The following is a 16,975-nucleotide window of genomic DNA, read 5'->3' on the forward strand; positions in this document are numbered from 1 at the left end:
TACTATGATACATATGTATATTTTTTAGCTTTTGTATGAAATTCGATATATACTATGATGTATGTATTCGTTTATTTGATATAAACGAGCATTTTTTTTATTTAAACTTATTGTTTATGATATATATACTGTGGTGTAAATAAAATTTATGGAGATTTATATACTGTGGTATATTTCATATATTGGTTTATACTGTGATTTATGTAAAATATCGAGTCAATCTCTAAGTTATGAACTTGTAATTTCATATATTGGTTAGAATATTTTCAAATACCTAACAAAATGTTATAAGGTATATTTAAAATAATCTTGAAAACGTCAAAATGTTTAAGGTAAATTTAAAATAACCATTAATCCGAAAAAAATTAATAAATCGATACATGAAAACCAACTAAATAGAAAATAAAGTTTCATTAAATACATTTGTTTCCAAATTAGAAAATAAAAAAAATTACAATAAATACATTTTCTTTCTCCCATTAATAAATGAGTAAATTTATATTAAATATATTTTTTCTCTTTTATAATAAATATATTTTCTCTCCATCGTTAAAGTAACTTCGAAAATAAGAAAAATATATATAAAAATAAAATATAAATAAATATATAAAAAAGGATAAATCTGTCCAAAAATATTGAGAAAAATAGACATTTATGAAAATATATTACCAAAATTGACTTGTTATGTAAAAATCCCATCCAAATTTCGTAGTAGACCGACCGGTTCCAGAAGGCCCAACAAGTCTTACCAGAAGGCAAGAAGAAAAGAGAGAAGGCTTCTCTACGGGCGTGCGCAGCGTGCAATTGCATCTGCAAGTTCCATCTTAGATTCACGAACTCCATAGCCGAAGTCGAAATTGCGATCATCTCAAGTCCCTTGTCGTCGAGATATTTCTCTCCGAATTGTCTCGCTTTGAACGGAACTGTACGTCACCATAATTTTGGTCCGCCATGGCTCCGCCTGCGCCGTCTCATCGAACTTCATCGCCGTCCCAACCATCAGGGTAGGTGCCAAATTATCTTTCCCCCTCCAAATTTTCTTACATTGTCAGTTTTTTGGATGATCCCGGATTATACATGTACAATTCATTTCTGCCGATCACTTAGTTCAGGAGCCGTTTTGAGATTGGTATTTGGATGGTTTTACTATTTTCCCTCTGGATTTGGAAGTCGTGGATCTGCTTAAGTTCGAAGCATTTCTCACCCCGTCCCTTCATTAATTTAGTTTTTTCTCGACTACTGCATTGAAACCGATCATGGAGCTTTAGTTTTCTGTTCGACACTCTACGTATCGTGTGTTCTATTGTATAAGTTATAGCATCTAACGGGTAAAATCCTGATCAAATTGTTTCTCCGGCAGCAATTTGGTTTTGCGCTTGATGTTCTGTAAAACTATTAGTTTTAGTTTGTCATCTCGGAATAATTGTCTGAAATTTCAATGGGTCGATTTGAAGTTCGATTGAATCAGTTTCTACTATCATTACTCCCTGAAATGAAAATTCTAGGACCCCATTTTAATTTCGATTAAGGTATCATCAATCTGATTCAGTATTTTGATTGATTTTGGTTTTATAAGAAACTGAAATCAAATTTGTATTTGTTGATGTTCATCGCATTGAGCCTTACTGGAATTTGATTTACTTGACCAGAAAAAGTGAAGTATCTGATCTGAAATCACAGCTCCGGCAGCTTGCTGGAAGCAGAGCACCGGGTGTTGAAGATTCCAAGAGGGAACTTTTTAAGAAAGTGATCTCATACATGACTATTGGAATTGATGTATCGTCTCTCTTTGGAGAGATGGTGATGTGCTCTGCTACATCAGACATTGTTCTCAAGAAAATGTGTTATCTTTACGTTGGCAATTATGCCAAGGTTAATCCTGATCTTGCTCTGCTCACAATTAATTTCCTTCAAAGAGATTGCAAGGATGATGATCCAATGATTAGAGGGCTTGCTTTGAGGAGTTTATGTTCCCTTCGGGTTGCAAATCTTGTTGAGTACCTGGTTGGGCCCTTGGGTTCTGGTTTGAAGGATAGCAATAGTTATGTGAGAATGGTTGCTGTTATTGGGGTTTTGAAGCTATATCGTATATCTGCTTCAACATGCACTGATGCTGATTTTCCAGCAACGCTGAAGCATTTGATGCTTAATGATCGAGATACTCAGGTGATCTATTTAAATTATTCAATCCATATGTTCTTTTTATGCACTATTATTTTTGTGCTTTGCTATTAATGTACTTCTGTTTGAGCTCTCTTCATAACGTATCTCTCTACATCACAATATTAGTTGATTTGGTGCTATCATTTTTCCAATGGCGTTTCTTATTGAAAAAATAAAAAGAGGAGGAATCTTTTGAGCTATCTTTCATCCAATGGACGATTTCCTTACCAAAGAGATTTCTTGTGCCACCATAATTTATGCTTTAAATATAGTTATGGCAGGAATTTGAAGTAGCACGCCTACGGGTTTCTGTGTACTTGTCCTTTTTATCTCATAAAAAACTGTGATTATTATTGTATTCCAAACTAACTTGACTCTTTTGTGGGTGATAGAGAAGTCTCTGTCTATTGGATGGCGTTGATTGTATTTAAGCTTTTTTCTTTTGACTTGATAAGGTTATTTCTTAATCTATTGCACCTATCCAGGTAGTTGCAAATTGTTTATCTGCTTTACAAGAGATTTTGACCTCAGAAGCCAGCTCCTTAGAAGAAGCATCTAGAGAAAGAGAGGCTTTGCTCAGCAAGCCAGTTGTGTATTATCTTCTGAATCGGTATGTTCTTTAGGCTATGGAATTAGGAGCCCATTCTTGATCAGTATCTCTAGATTTAGGTCTGAAAGAAGTATTAATTTTACCATGTTTTTTACTTTTAGAAATATCATCGTCATAGTCACTGGAAATCAGAGCCATGTAGTTATTATCTATGTTCTGAAATTTAAGAGATTTGAGGCCTAAACAGTAATAGGGCTGGGATTTCGATATTATATTTAGTCATCGGAGATCATAGCATCATATCTACCTATGTGCTCTAAGACAAACCATTCAGTATGGCTTTTCTTCATGCGCTTGCAGGCCTTGCTGTTTACTCTATTGGGTTACAACTCTTGTCATCCAAAACATTAAACTTCATTCATAATTACTTTTATAAATAACATACATTTACCTAGAACTGTATTAATCTGTAGTACAAGATTGTTCCATGCCCATGTTCTTTTTCTAAGGGGTGTTCAAAACATTAATTTTTTCCTATATAGTCTTGATCTTGTTGGCCATCTCGGATCTTGGTAATGATGTGGTGGATAATCAAAACTTTTGAGACGTTCTTATATATTTTTCTTATTGCACTTTATGAAGGCCCTGCTTTAGCTGTTAATTTGTCTTTGCAGAAAGTCACAGTTCAGGAGAAGCTTGGTAGTACGTGAAAGGGACAATAACTTTAGGATTGTAGTGATTGTGTTGTTTTAGAGTCTCTAAGCTAATCTCTCCATTGAATGTTTCTTATACATGCATTCTCTCCATTGAATGGTTCTTATACATGCATTGTGTAATATGTAAGTGTCGAGAATTTCAAGAGATATTGTAATATGTAAGTGTCGAGAATTTCAAGCGATAGAATATCTATCATACTTAGTTGAAATAAAATGATATGCTTGCAGGATCAAAGAATTTAATGAATGGGCACAGTGTCTCATACTTGAATTGGTTTCCAAATATGTACCGTCAGATAGCAATGAGATTTTTGACATCATGAATCTCCTTGAAGATCGTCTTCAGCATGCTAATGGTGCTGTGGTATTGGCAACCACCAAAGTTTTTCTACATTTGACTTTATCTATGACTGATGTTCATCAGCAGGTGACTACAAGAGTTTTTGATCCATTTACAACATTTTATTTCTTTACTAAACTCTATATTATAGTTTTACTTTTCATCTCTCATACATGAATTTTATGGCCTTACCTAGTTGCAATGCTTCTTCTTTTTCTCTCTCTTAAGCATATGGAGTCCAGGATAACCTTTACCTCTAACCTGGTAGTCTAGTTCCTGGAAAAAGAATAAATTGAATCATTATGTAAATACAGTTCTCCTGGTACTAGAACAAGAAATTTTTGCTGGTGGCTGTTTATATGAGATTATCAATATTTCTCACACTCGAATAATTTACACCCCCCTATTGAATACATAAAATTTATGGAGTTCATTATGTTGGCTAGGTCTATGAACGGATTAAAGCCCCTCTCTTAACCTTAGTGAGCTCAGGAAGCCCAGAGCAATCTTATGCAGTTCTCAGCCACCTGCATCTCCTGGTGATGCGTGCTCCATTTGTATTTTCTGCAGACTATAAATACTTCTATTGTCAGTACAATGAGCCGTCTTATGTCAAAAAATTGAAGCTCGAAATGTTGACTGCAGTGGCGAATGAGAGCAACACTTACGAAATTGGTGAGTGAATTCCATCAAATTGTTCGAATGTCTAGCTGTGCAGTTGATTCATTGAACATGCATCTCATTTATCAATGAAATCGTTTCTTCATTCAAAAAAATGATTCATTGAATATGCATCTCGTGCCTTCTTTGACTTGGGCCTTTGATGTCTTTTGAATCTGTAACATTGTATATCTATATTAGTTCTCAAGTGTTTGACAAATAATACCCTTTGAGTTGTTTTTTCAGTGACAGAATTATGTGAATATGTTGCGAATGTTGATATTCCCATTGCAAGAGAGTCAATACGTGCTGTTGGAAAAATAGCACTGCAACAGTATGATGTTAATGCAATTGTTGATAGACTTCTGCAGTTTTTGGAGATGGAAAAGGACTATGTGACTGCTGAAGCTCTGGTAATTAGTTCTTCACATGCTTGTTAGCTTTTGGCTTTTAAAGACAACTGTACCTATGTATTATATTCACCTTTTTATACTAATTTGTATCACAAAAGCAGCAGTAATAGTTAAACAAAGTGATTCTTTTTCTTTATTTGCTTGGTAATATAAGAACAATTTGGAATTCTTTTGACAGGTGCTTGTTAAAGATCTTTTGAGAAAATATCCACAATGGAGTCATGATTGCATTGCTGTTGTCGGCAGCATCAGCAGTAAAAATATTCAAGAACCAAAGGCCAAAGCAGCCCTTATCTGGATGTTGGGGGAGTACTCACAGGACATGCAAGATGCCCCATATATTCTAGAGAGTTTAGTTGAAAACTGGGATGATGAGCCGTCTGCTGAGGTTATCTCCTCCCCCCAAATTATGCTTAAAACAACTGAGGGTTCTGCTGCCCTGTCTTATTTTTGGTCTATTCTGAATACTATGAGTCTATGACTTAATTGATCCCAAAATTCTAAGTCAGATTTAAGACATGGTCTTAAAAAGTTCGACTTGACCCTACATATTCGCCAACTTTGAATCTTGAAAGAAACGACAATATCAGGTTTTGATTTCTTGTCCTACAGAATTGGTAACGTTGGACTATCATGTTAGGTTATGGTCAATTTAGCCATTTCAACGATCTCTTGTTAATACCTGTGGAGGTGATAATTTTAAACTATTGGTGGATTGCCATATTATATATATATATATACTGTCATCTTTAATGTTCTAAAATCTTGTATTTTTTACCTTACATGCTGAATGATGGGCCATATCACTATTGCAGGTACGCCTACATCTTCTCACTGCAGTGATGAAGTGTTTCTTCAAAAGGCCTCCCGAAACTCAAAAGGCCTTGGGAGCTGCACTGGCAGTAGGTCTTGCTGATTTTCACCAGGTAGAGATTACTAGATTGTTTTTGGATATTTAGCAATATTTGGTCATTTTGTGTGGTAATATTTGCTTTTGATTATAGGATGTGCATGATCGAGCACTGTTCTACTACAGGCTTTTGCAATACAATGTTTCTGTAGCTGAACGTGTGGTCAATCCTCCAAAGCAAGCCGTTTCTGTATTTGCTGATACACAGAGCAGTGAAGTCAAGGATAGAATATTTGATGAATTTAACAGTTTGTCTGTTATTTATCAGAAGGTAAACGGCACTTACTCCTCGGGTATCCAATATTTACTTTTTGACTCCATCATTGGAAGGGTATTTCTGACATTATTTCTGTAAATTTAAGAATATAGAGATGAGATAGTGGAATATAGAATCGTCACCAAGAGCAAAATTAAAACATTTTTTGTGCTCTAGGACCCAGTTAGCTTCCGCTATGCATATTCTGTTTAGCTCTAACCAAATTTTGACTTATCTACAATGGATTCTAATATACTGTATAATATTAATCATACAATTTGTGTATGTTGTTGCAGCCATCTTACATGTTCACTGACAAGGAACACCGCGGTCCATTTGAGTTCTCGGACGAACTTGGAAATTTATCTATTGGTGCAGAGTCTGCCGATTCTGTTGTTCCAGCTCAGCAAGTTGAGGCAAATGATAAGGATCTACTTCTAAGCGCCTCAGTGGAAGAGGAAACTAGAGTCGTTAGTAACAATGGTTCTGCATATAGTGCTCCTTCATATGAGGGCTCTATTGGATCTCTAATTCCTCAAGCGCCATTAGAATTTGCAGTATCAAATCCTTCCGTACCAGGCCCTGCTCCCCAGTCGAGCTCTCCATTTGATGATCTATTTGGTTTAGTTTCTGCTCCTGCTCCCACTCCGGCTCCCCCTGCACCTTCACCACCTCCATTGCAGCTAAATTCAAAAGCTGTTTTAGATCCAGGAACTTTTCAGCAGAAATGGCGCCAGCTGCCTATATCTATATCACAGGTTTATTATCACATCTAGTGCATGTTTGGGAGTGATTTTGAAATTGTTAAAATCACTTTTGCTTGTTCGAAATGACTCTGGAACATGATTTTAATCTCTTAAAATTAATTTGATATTTAATTTTACATTTTAAAATGCAGTTTTTATATCGTCACAATTGATTTTGAATGATTAAAAAGTATGTTTAAGAGTGATTTTGAAAATGATTAAAGTGATTTTAGCTATTTTAAAATCATTCTAGTCAACAGATTGTTCTACTTGTTGTCTTCATATGAAGACCATTTTCTAAATTTTGTTGTCATTAGCAAAATCTTTGCTGTTGTTAACTCACTATTCTGTTCACCTTTTCCAAGTGAAATCGGACTTAGGGTACTTGCACTATACCAACCTCTATATCTTGCTACCACCTGATGCTTTTTTCTTTCCCTCCAGGAATTTTCAGTAAGCCCTCGAGGGATCGCAGCGCTAACATCACCACAAGTCCTCCTCCGACACATGCAAAATCATTCTATTCATTCCATTGCATCCGGTGGCCAGGCACCTAACTTCAAAATTTTCTTCTTCGCACAAAAACAAGAAGAACCATCCAACTTTCTGGTGGAGTGCATAATCAATACAGCATCTGCCAAAGCACAGGTAAAGGTCAAAGCCGATGACCAAAGCGCATCGCAAACTTTCTCGTCTTTGTTCCAATCAGCTCTGGCTAACTTTGGTTTGCCATGAGTCTTCAGCATCAAGTTTTGCATGGTAAATCCCCTCATTCGAGTCACCTGCATCGACATAGGAACAGATGGATGAAGATAAACGAGGTAGCAATGGTTATGGAATTTCACATTGATTTGTAGTATAGATGAGTGTAATATGGGACTGAAAATGCTCCTCTTTCTGTTCGGAATCGTGGCCCTTACCAATTGCTTAGATTTTTGCTCCAAAATCTGTGGTATAAAAGCTGCTCCTCTGTAAAAGCTTTTGAAGTTTCAAGTCTTGTAGTTAGTTTTTTGTACTTCCCATCTCTGTTCGCTTCTTTTTAACTTCTGTTTTGGAAAAGAAAAGCTATGGTTTCTTACATCAGACTATTTTTCAGCCTTGTATGGAGGTAAATAATATCCAGGTTCCTTCGTCATTCTTGTTCCAAAACTCACTGGATAATTCTTATTGTTTGTACATGAAAATTTCAAACTTTTGCCATGTCTGCATTCCCCATTCTACCGTAAACATCCGATTTTTGTCTCTCAGCATCGTAGGTTGTATCAATTTAAAGATTCTACCGTAGAACACAAGAAGAATTGAACATATGATAGCAAACAATGAACTTAGAGTAAACTGAAATTCAAAATTCAAATACTCTTTTGGTCCTTTTGTCTTTTAAAAGGTGTTTTTTTTTGTTCGTTCATTTTCATTTTTAAAAGCAAAAAATGGTCAATTCTAAAAAATTTAAATGATCAAAATGAATCAATACTAAAAGTACAAGAATCAAAATGGATAAAAATTGAAATTATATGGACTACAATAAATTAAAGTCAAAAAGATTTTTGTATAGATGACCAAATATCGTCGAATTTAATGGAGAATGACTTATTCCTAGAGAACAAATGAAAAATAACATTTGAGGTTTAACCTGATTTTCATTTTTAATCATGGTTCTATGTGATGTCAGCAAAATGTTAGTTTTTATTTGTTTTTAGGATTAGGTCATTCTACATGGCCTCTAGATCTTTTTAAGGCCTCCAGAAAATAGATCATCTATACAAAAACATCTAAAGTCAAAAGTGCATTGACAATAAATAAATATACATATCAAGTAATGTCCCTTGATTTCATCTGTTTTCGCCTGTGATTTATAAAAAGCTTCTAGATGTGGTATTTTGTTAGTGGTTCTTTCAGATTTGTGGCTCATACGGACTCAAATCGTGGACCTTCTTGGTAAAAAAAGATCAAACTTATTATTATCAATCAAGTTATTGTAGATTTTAAATAAATCCCAAAATTCAAAATGTTTCACCAATTCAAAAGTTTGCGAACGTTTTTTTTTTACTAATGCCTTAGTTCTACTAACTGAGTTTTATTAATTGTGTAAACAATGTTGTGGGGATAGATTATTATATATCCATCTATCCCCACAACATGAAGCCAGACCTACAAACAAGCCAACAGTTCCCAACTCAAAAATCAAGACTAATGGTCGCCATGACACAAGTATCAAATGAAGAAGAATTCAATGTTATAAAGGGAGCTTAGTTTCTAGCTATAGACATAAGTTTTATGAGTTTTGTATGAGTTTCTTTTAAGTGTTTTCTTCTCAGAAAATGAAGAATTTGTACTTATAAAATTTCAACAAAGGTTCTTATTTTCTTTAATCTCCTCCTCTTTACCATTATCATCTACAAGATTCAAGTAAGTTTTCTTGAATATTGGATTTTCAATATTTTTCATTATCAATATAAAATAATCATCGTTTATTTCTTTTGTTATTTTCAATCAATTTCATAATTCTATTATTCCTACAACCTTCAAACACTTCACATTTTTCACACTTTACGTGTCATCCATGCATCATTACCACGTGTCCGATGTTACATCTAGAATCACATTGCCATATATATAATTGATGAACCACATCGACAATTTGGCAAATCTATAACAAAATTGTAATAAATCATCTTAAAAGTCCCCTTCAAGTGAGGTAAAAGACTTTACCATTGATCTCAAGATCAATAAATTATTGAAAAGAAAAAAAAAAAGAAAGAAAAATCACAAGCCACGACGGAACCTCTGGTGAGTGTCACGTATAAGCCTGAACGGCCATTGCACGTACAGCCTAAGCGCCGCATCCCGAACTCCGGAGTAAACTATGGCGTTAACTGGAAAAAGGGTTTTGGCATTGGCCGGAAGCGGTTCCTCCAGGATTCCACTACAGTTACAGCAAGCTCATTTCCCACTTTGTTTCCGGAGATTCGTTTCCACTGATCCCTCGAATCCTATTTCGAATCCTCTGCTTCTCAGGTTGCTTCAGGAGCCAACTTCGTCTGTCAAATCCGTGCTCGATTCTCAGGAAAATGCTTTTCTCTGTAGCTCCCGTCTTTCCTTCAATACCCTCGTTACGTCTCTTATATCTTCTTCGTCGCCTAAGAAGGCTCAGCTGGTAACTCTCCCTACCCTCTCTTTTTCCTCTATTGTTCTCTGTTTTGTTGGTTGCTGAATGAATCTAGGGTAAGAAAGATATGGATTCTGTGTGTTAGTCTGTGGTATCTGAATTGGAGGGGTTATGTAACTTTTTTTTTCCTTCAAACTTTTCATCATCAATAAGAGGAAACTAATACGAACTCTACAAAATGAAATCAATAAATAAAAGATAATCCATAACTGATTATAACAGGAACACGGTCAATAAGAGAAATAAACCAAAGACTTAGAAAGAGAACACCATGAAAAAGCCTTGAGACGAATGGAAGCAAGGTAATTGGAGCTTGATATGAAACATCCTTTGATTTCTTTCAAATCGTAACTCAGAATGAAAAGCTTTAACAGCAAAAGACCACAAAAGATTGGATTTTGGAGCCAAAGATGGACTGATTATCAATTAAACGCAACTCAGACATGAATATCTTGTAAATAAAAGCACCAAAAGATTTGGATAGAGATCTCCTTGAGAGCTTTCAGACTTGCAGATTCAAAGAGCTCAATCTAAGGAAAATATTTGGAGGGATTATGTAATTTGATCTTGCATAATCCCTTTTAACTTTGGTGAGAATTTAGACTTAGGGAATGTTTGAGAGTGAGTTTCAAATGGTTAAAGTTACTTTCTTCACATTCAGAATCACTCAGAGAGTAGTGTAAAATCAGATATTAAATTGATTTTGAATGATTAAAGGCGTGTGTTACAGTATTTTAAAAATGACAAAATGATTTTTAAACCATATCAAGATTACTCCCAGAACATATCATTAGTTGCGTTGCTATCAATTGAATAATGTTTCAAGTTTCATCTCTGCCTTTTCTTTCGATGGCTTCAGTGTTGACAAGTTTATATTTGAGCGATCAAGGGTGTCTCATGGTTAGCCTTTTCTTTTTGGCCCTTTCAGGTTTTGGAATGGAAATTGGAGAAAATGAGCAAAGAAAATGAGAGGGATCCTGATTTTTACATAGACCTGATGCGTCTATGCGGAGAGCTTCAAAATTCCCCTCTTGCAATGTGTGTCTTCACTGTTATGGAATTTCAAGGAGTTAAACCCACGGTGACCGCTTTCAATTCACTTATAGAGGCTTGTATATCTTCCCGTAATATGATAACTGCCTTCAGCATATTTGAAGTAATGAAAAACTCTGAAAGTTATAAACCCAATAGTGATACTTTCTATCATTTCATTTTCGTGTTCGCCAAATTGCACGATGTCAATTCTATGCAAGCATGGTATTCAGCCAAAAAAGCATTTGGATTCTCTCCTGACCTTCGAACCTATGAAGCTCTTATACATGGTAGTGTGAAGTCAAAGTGCTTTGACTTTGCTGTTAAATGTTTTGAGGAAATGATGTTATCTGGCATTGTGCCCAACACAATCATATTGGAGAATATGCTTGAAGGGCTCTGTAAGAGAAAGAATTTGGATGAAGTGAAGAAGTTCTTAAATGTTGTGCTTGACAAAGGATGGGAGATCAATTGGAATGTGGTAGCGAAATTCTTTCCAATATGGTTTGAATCTGGGGAGTTGGAAGGGATGGAGGAGATCCTTACCAAGATAAATAAATCGAATTCGGCTGTCAATGGTATATAGTTATAAACATACTGTAAAATGATAACAATGTATATCCCATGTCCAAAATTTTGATGGAGTACAATATTCTGCTTTGTCTTTGAGAGATGGAAATTGTGGATCACTTGTTTTTGCATTGTGAGTTTGCTTCTAAAGGACGGCATATTCTTTTTAGTACTTTTGGGGTGGCTAGTTGTCTCCTTAAGAAGATTGATGATTGTGCGATGAATGGTTTTGATGGCTGAAATTTATGTGGAAAAGGCAAAATCCTTGGAGATGGGTTACTTGTGCATTTTTGTGGTGTCTTTGGAAAGAAAGGAATAGTAGGATGTTTGAAGTTAAGTTTGCTTCTTTTGATTCTTTTTGGAGATTTTGTTTAACCTACAACCTCTTGGTTGTGCACAAATTATACCAAATTCTTTTGTAATTATAGCCTTCTTATGATTATTAACAATTGGAGGGATCTTCTTTATTAGTTTTGCGAGATGGGGTTTCCTCTACCCTGCCCTTAGGTTGTCCTTTTCGCTCTTTTTGATGAAAGTATAACATTGCATTTGAATGGGCAGATAAGGTCATGAAGGTAACTTGTGTGCTTTACGGGTGAAACTTATAATAGACTAGACTCATTTATTAGACTGTACAGAGTGCTATTTGTACACAAAATCAACGTTTTGTGTTAAAAGTATCTGAAATTAGCTAGGGTTTCATATGTATCCTGTTTGCTGTGCAAGCAAGTTGTGCTTCTTTTCATATGCTTTTTCGGATTTGTCATGTATGTGGTTTGAATATTATGAGGGATATGTCCATAATTAGTTAGGAAAGTTATGATATTTTGTTATAAATATAGAGTGGAGAGAAAGAAAGACATTATTTTGATTGGTAAATTAAGGCCTGAGAGTGATCTCAAGAAAGGAGGGGTACATACAAATACCTCGAAACACCTGATTTATCTTGTAGTTCTTTATCTTTTATATTTCAATATTAGTCTAGTTTTGGGTTCTATCAATTTGGTATAAAGTAGTTAGATTATGGCCACGAAATTAGATGCAGATTTTCCTGAAGGGATGTTGAAGATTATACGTGAAGGGATGGAACATTTGGATTTGTTGATCCTCTGCGTTAAATCTCAATAAATGACGGGTATTCTCTCCTTTATTGGAGAGGATACCAAGCATTAGCAATGGTTACTAGTGAACTGTTTTGGAGTCATCAACTGTTTATTGATATCTAGATTCCTGTTTTACTTCCTATTGTGGCTATTACCCTAATCAAGCAGCTGCATCTAATTATTATATACATCAAGATTGATTGTCACTTTGTCTGTGATTGTCACTTTGTCTGTGAGAAGATTATTGCTGTGGTGTCGAAACTATTTCATGTTTGATCACATGTACAACTCATTGACGTTTTCATGAACGCTCTGCCTTCATCTTCCATTACAAACTGCTATATCCGAGTTGGGAATACTTGATTTAAATGCTCCAACTTGAGGGGAGTATCACATATAGTTTGTTAAAGAAATTATCCCACTTGTATTAAGTTGTATTTGTTACATTCTGTTTTGTGTTAGTCGTCTTTGTATATGAAATGAGTTTAACTCTAATTATATAGATGTCAACTATATTTAGTCTCTCCTTAAATATGTATTTTTTTCTTTTAAAAGAACTGAATTTAAAAATAAAATAAAATAAAATAGGAGTAATTCTTTGGTTCATTTCTCAAATTTTTTCTGCGAACTAAAATAGAGCGAGGAAAAAAAAATATTATATTGATTTAAATTCATATTTAACAAATTTTATAATTTTACTCAATACAGCAACCATGTAATAGGTTACCATTCATTAAAATCAAGCTTTTGGACTTTTTTTCTTGATTGCTTCGTTTTTCGACCTTCAAAAAATTCATTTTTTTTAATATTAGGTTATACATATTCTAATTTGTTTTAAGGTGGGAGGTTATCTCCCTATCTCTATTTATTGTACTAAAAAAGAGAGAGTATTGTTTTCATGTTATTAGTATCAAAATTATAGATAGGATTATACCTATTATGATAATAGATGTCCGTTAGATGCTCATGTTTAGTATCTATTGATCATATGTCTTGCTTAGGGGTGTTGTTGGATTGGGTTGGGTTGGGTTGGGTTGGGTTAAAAGACTTTTTAGACCCAATTCAAATAATCCTTATTAAAAAATGAATTCAATCCAATCCAACCATGAAATATTTTGGTTGGGTTGGTTTGGGTTAATCGGGTCATTTATTTAAAATTTTATTTTAAATAGAAGCAAAATGTATATATGTAAAAATCTAATTTAATTATTTTCATATATTGAAATAAGATTAACAATTCAACTTCAATTTATATAGCGAAAAATTTCTTTCTAAAGTGCAAAGAAACTACTTTTAAGAGTTAAAGAATAAATTATTCAAAAAATATTAAAATTAAATAAAATTAAAATCAACATATGTATTGTGTTATAAGTAATAAAAAATATATCTTTTAAAGTTAATGATAAATTCGGGTTGGTTTGGGTTATATTAGGTGAACCCATGAACCAACCCAACTCATAAAATTTTCATATATTTGAACCCAACCCAACCCAAATGAACTAATAACCCAACTCAAACCGCACGAGTTGGATTGGGTTGATCGGTTTTTTCGAGTCATCGGGTTTTTTGAACACCCCTAGTCTTGCTCTCATTTTCAAACATGTTGTCCATATGTCTCAATATTACACATTATTAGTGGTCTATGTAATCCACCTCTTACTTGTCACTTTCTACTTGCTAAATTGTCTACACGCATTGGGTAAATTTCATGAAAATTGGAGAATGTGGAGAATTTAGAGAAATTTTTTATTTATATTATGTATTTTATTTTATTTCTATATTATGTTTAATTTATTTTAATATTTATTTTTTTATTGTATTATATAATATTTATTTTAATATTATATTTTTTGGGGTCTGTATTCCCGTTGTGCTTCTCAAGTTCACAACAAGTTATCAATATGAGTTCCTATCGTTTTTCTTGCTAAAGGTAGGTCCAAAAAGTATGTTAGTTCTTAGGTCCTAAAAGTATGTCAGGTCTTCTCTCTTCGTTATAATTAATGAATTAACTGTTGTTTTACATATTTGATGGAGAAATTCTTATAAATAAAAAAGTTCAAAAAATATTTTTTTTATATTTAAAAAGACCCCTATTTGATATATATTAAATTTCTAATACAAATATAATATTTTGTAATAGTGTTACTATGAATATTATAAAATTAGAATTTGTAGCATTTGATATTAATGGTAATAATTATTTGTCATTAGTGCTTGAAGCTAAAATACATTTACAGATGTTAAAAAAGCCCATGGGATCGAGGTCCGGGGACGAGAGTCCCCGAATACACGGGGAATGGGGAGGGAGTGGAGAATATTTTTCCCCATTTGCAATTCGGGGCTGGGGACGAGGAATATATTCCTCAACCCCGACCTCGCCCCCGCCTCGTGTCCTCGCCCTACCCCGACTTTTGTATATAAATTATAAATTTACAATCATATTAATATTGTAGACTTTTTTAGGATAATTATGGAGGTTTTAATTTATTTAAGTTTAAGACTTTTTTAATTTAATTCATTGTAATATTTAAGATAAAATATTCTAATTGTTAAATTTTAATTTATAAAAAATATGAGAATTTAGCATTTTAATTATATCTTTTTAAATTGAATGTGTATTATTGTTTTTATTACCAAAACTGATAATATTTTATTTAAATAAAAGTTATATTGGATATGAGAAATTGTTAAAAATATATATTTAATTAAAATAAAAAAAATGTTAGAAAAAAATGATGACGGAGAAATTTTTCCCACGGAAAAATTTACGGGGATAGGGAATGGAATAGGGGGCAGGGACGGGGACGGGGAAAGCTTGGACATCTCTAAATACACCTGGATACCATAAAAATGTAATAATCGGAAAACAAATTTTCTTCCTAAAGCTCGTCGTAAACGGATGCACTTGAGGCTCCAAAATTTTAAATCAATATGTTAAAGAAGACATTTTTCTACATTTTGAATATGCTTTTGTAGTAGCAATATCGATATAAAGGTTTTAAATAGTACTATGAACTAATTTCATGTCTTCTCATGCTTGAACAAAATAAAAGTTATTGATGGAAAATCATGAATCTCAACCAACTGGAATAACACAATTTCCTGAAGTGAATGTTGTGAATATTAATAATCATGGTCGCAGTCGAGGTTGTGACCGTGGCAGAGGAAGAAATAATAATTATTTTTATGGTGGTCGTTCTAATAATTGAAATTAAAAAAAAAACCATACAAAACGATGATCACAAAGAAAAAACTCCACAAGATAAGAGTTAAAAAACTATTGAAAATAAATATTTTCGATGAAGAATTACTGGACAGTGGTCACGTTGTCGTACGTCAAAACATTTAGTTGATCTTTATCAAGTCTCCTTAAATAAAAAAGGAAAAAATGTATAAGCAAATTTTGCATACTAGGATAATGAGATATTTTACCCATCCAATATAACAGATTTGGATATGACACATTTTTTCAAATCTCCGAAAGAGAAAATTGACACAATTGATGACATAACAAACGCTTCTTTTGATTTTGAGAATATTTAGTATTAATGTTGTCCTTTTTTTTTTTTTTTTTTTATTTTCATGTTTTTTACTTGGTTAATATTAAATTTTGTAAATTCCAAGGGTTGTTTTTCTTATTGTAATTATTTTCTTTTAATGAAGAAATAGGGATCATTTTCATAAGTTGGGTGACTAAAAAATAAGTAAAGAAGATCTATATTTGGCAGACAGTGCAACTACACATACAATACTTACAAGTAGAAAATATTTTTCCAAATTGACAATGCTAGATGCAAAAGTCAATATGATATTAGGTTATGCAAACCTGATTTGGCTTTGGAAAAGCAAATATTATTTTACTTAGAGGAATAAAATTTACAATGAACAATACATTGTTCTCTAGTGTAACACCCCGCACATTTTTTAGTAATAATGTAATTTCAGTAACTTTATTTTTTGGAATTTCAGTAATTGTTATTAGTTGGAGGGCAATTTTGGAATTTTGGACTTCAAGTATAAGTGCGGGAATTTAATTGTTGGCGTGAAATTATTCAATTTGAAAATGAATGGCAGGAATTAATTTTCTTTTGAAACGGAAAGGAATTTAATAGTATAAAGTGGAATAAGGAAAGGAATTAAATATAATTATACTAATTTCCTTTTTTAGTTTTTTTTTATTATTTTAAAAACCCATTTTTCCCTTTCTTCCTCACGCATCCGCCGGCTCCCTCTCCCCTCCTCAATTTCTTCTTCCTCCAACCGAGACCCTAACCGCCGCCCAGATCGGAAGCTGAACATCCGCCGCCACCCACGAATCCCAACCGCACGTCGATCACCTCCACCGTTCGC

At 33.6% G+C, this 16,975-nt stretch overlaps 2 protein-coding genes across 2 annotated transcripts; both read left to right on the forward strand.

The window, feature by feature from the left end:
* The first annotated feature begins 695 nt into the window (after positions 1 to 695).
* LOC120086181 (adaptin family protein) lies at positions 696 to 7,889 on the forward strand. Its single transcript, XM_039042694.2, has 11 exons — positions 696 to 1,004; positions 1,650 to 2,166; positions 2,649 to 2,773; positions 3,658 to 3,856; positions 4,216 to 4,444; positions 4,676 to 4,842; positions 5,021 to 5,230; positions 5,658 to 5,768; positions 5,847 to 6,023; positions 6,305 to 6,766; positions 7,199 to 7,889. The coding sequence occupies exons 1-11, from the start codon at positions 952 to 954 to the stop codon at positions 7,487 to 7,489; spliced, it is 2,541 nt and encodes an 846-aa protein (XP_038898622.1). The 5' UTR covers positions 696 to 951; the 3' UTR covers positions 7,490 to 7,889.
* A 1,511-nt stretch (positions 7,890 to 9,400) lies between these two features.
* Positions 9,401 to 11,992, forward strand: LOC120085210 (pentatricopeptide repeat-containing protein At3g61360-like). Its single transcript, XM_039041102.2, has 2 exons — positions 9,401 to 9,908; positions 10,849 to 11,992. Exons 1-2 carry the CDS (start codon positions 9,618 to 9,620, stop codon positions 11,536 to 11,538), a joined length of 981 nt encoding a protein of 326 aa, XP_038897030.1. The 5' UTR covers positions 9,401 to 9,617; the 3' UTR covers positions 11,539 to 11,992.
* Positions 11,993 to 16,975: the final 4,983 nt, after the last annotated feature.

This window comes from Benincasa hispida, chromosome 9 (assembly GCF_027475165.1).
Source record: "Benincasa hispida cultivar pf3 chromosome 9, pf3_genome.v1.1, whole genome shotgun sequence".
NCBI lineage: Eukaryota > Viridiplantae > Streptophyta > Magnoliopsida > Cucurbitales > Cucurbitaceae > Benincasa > Benincasa hispida.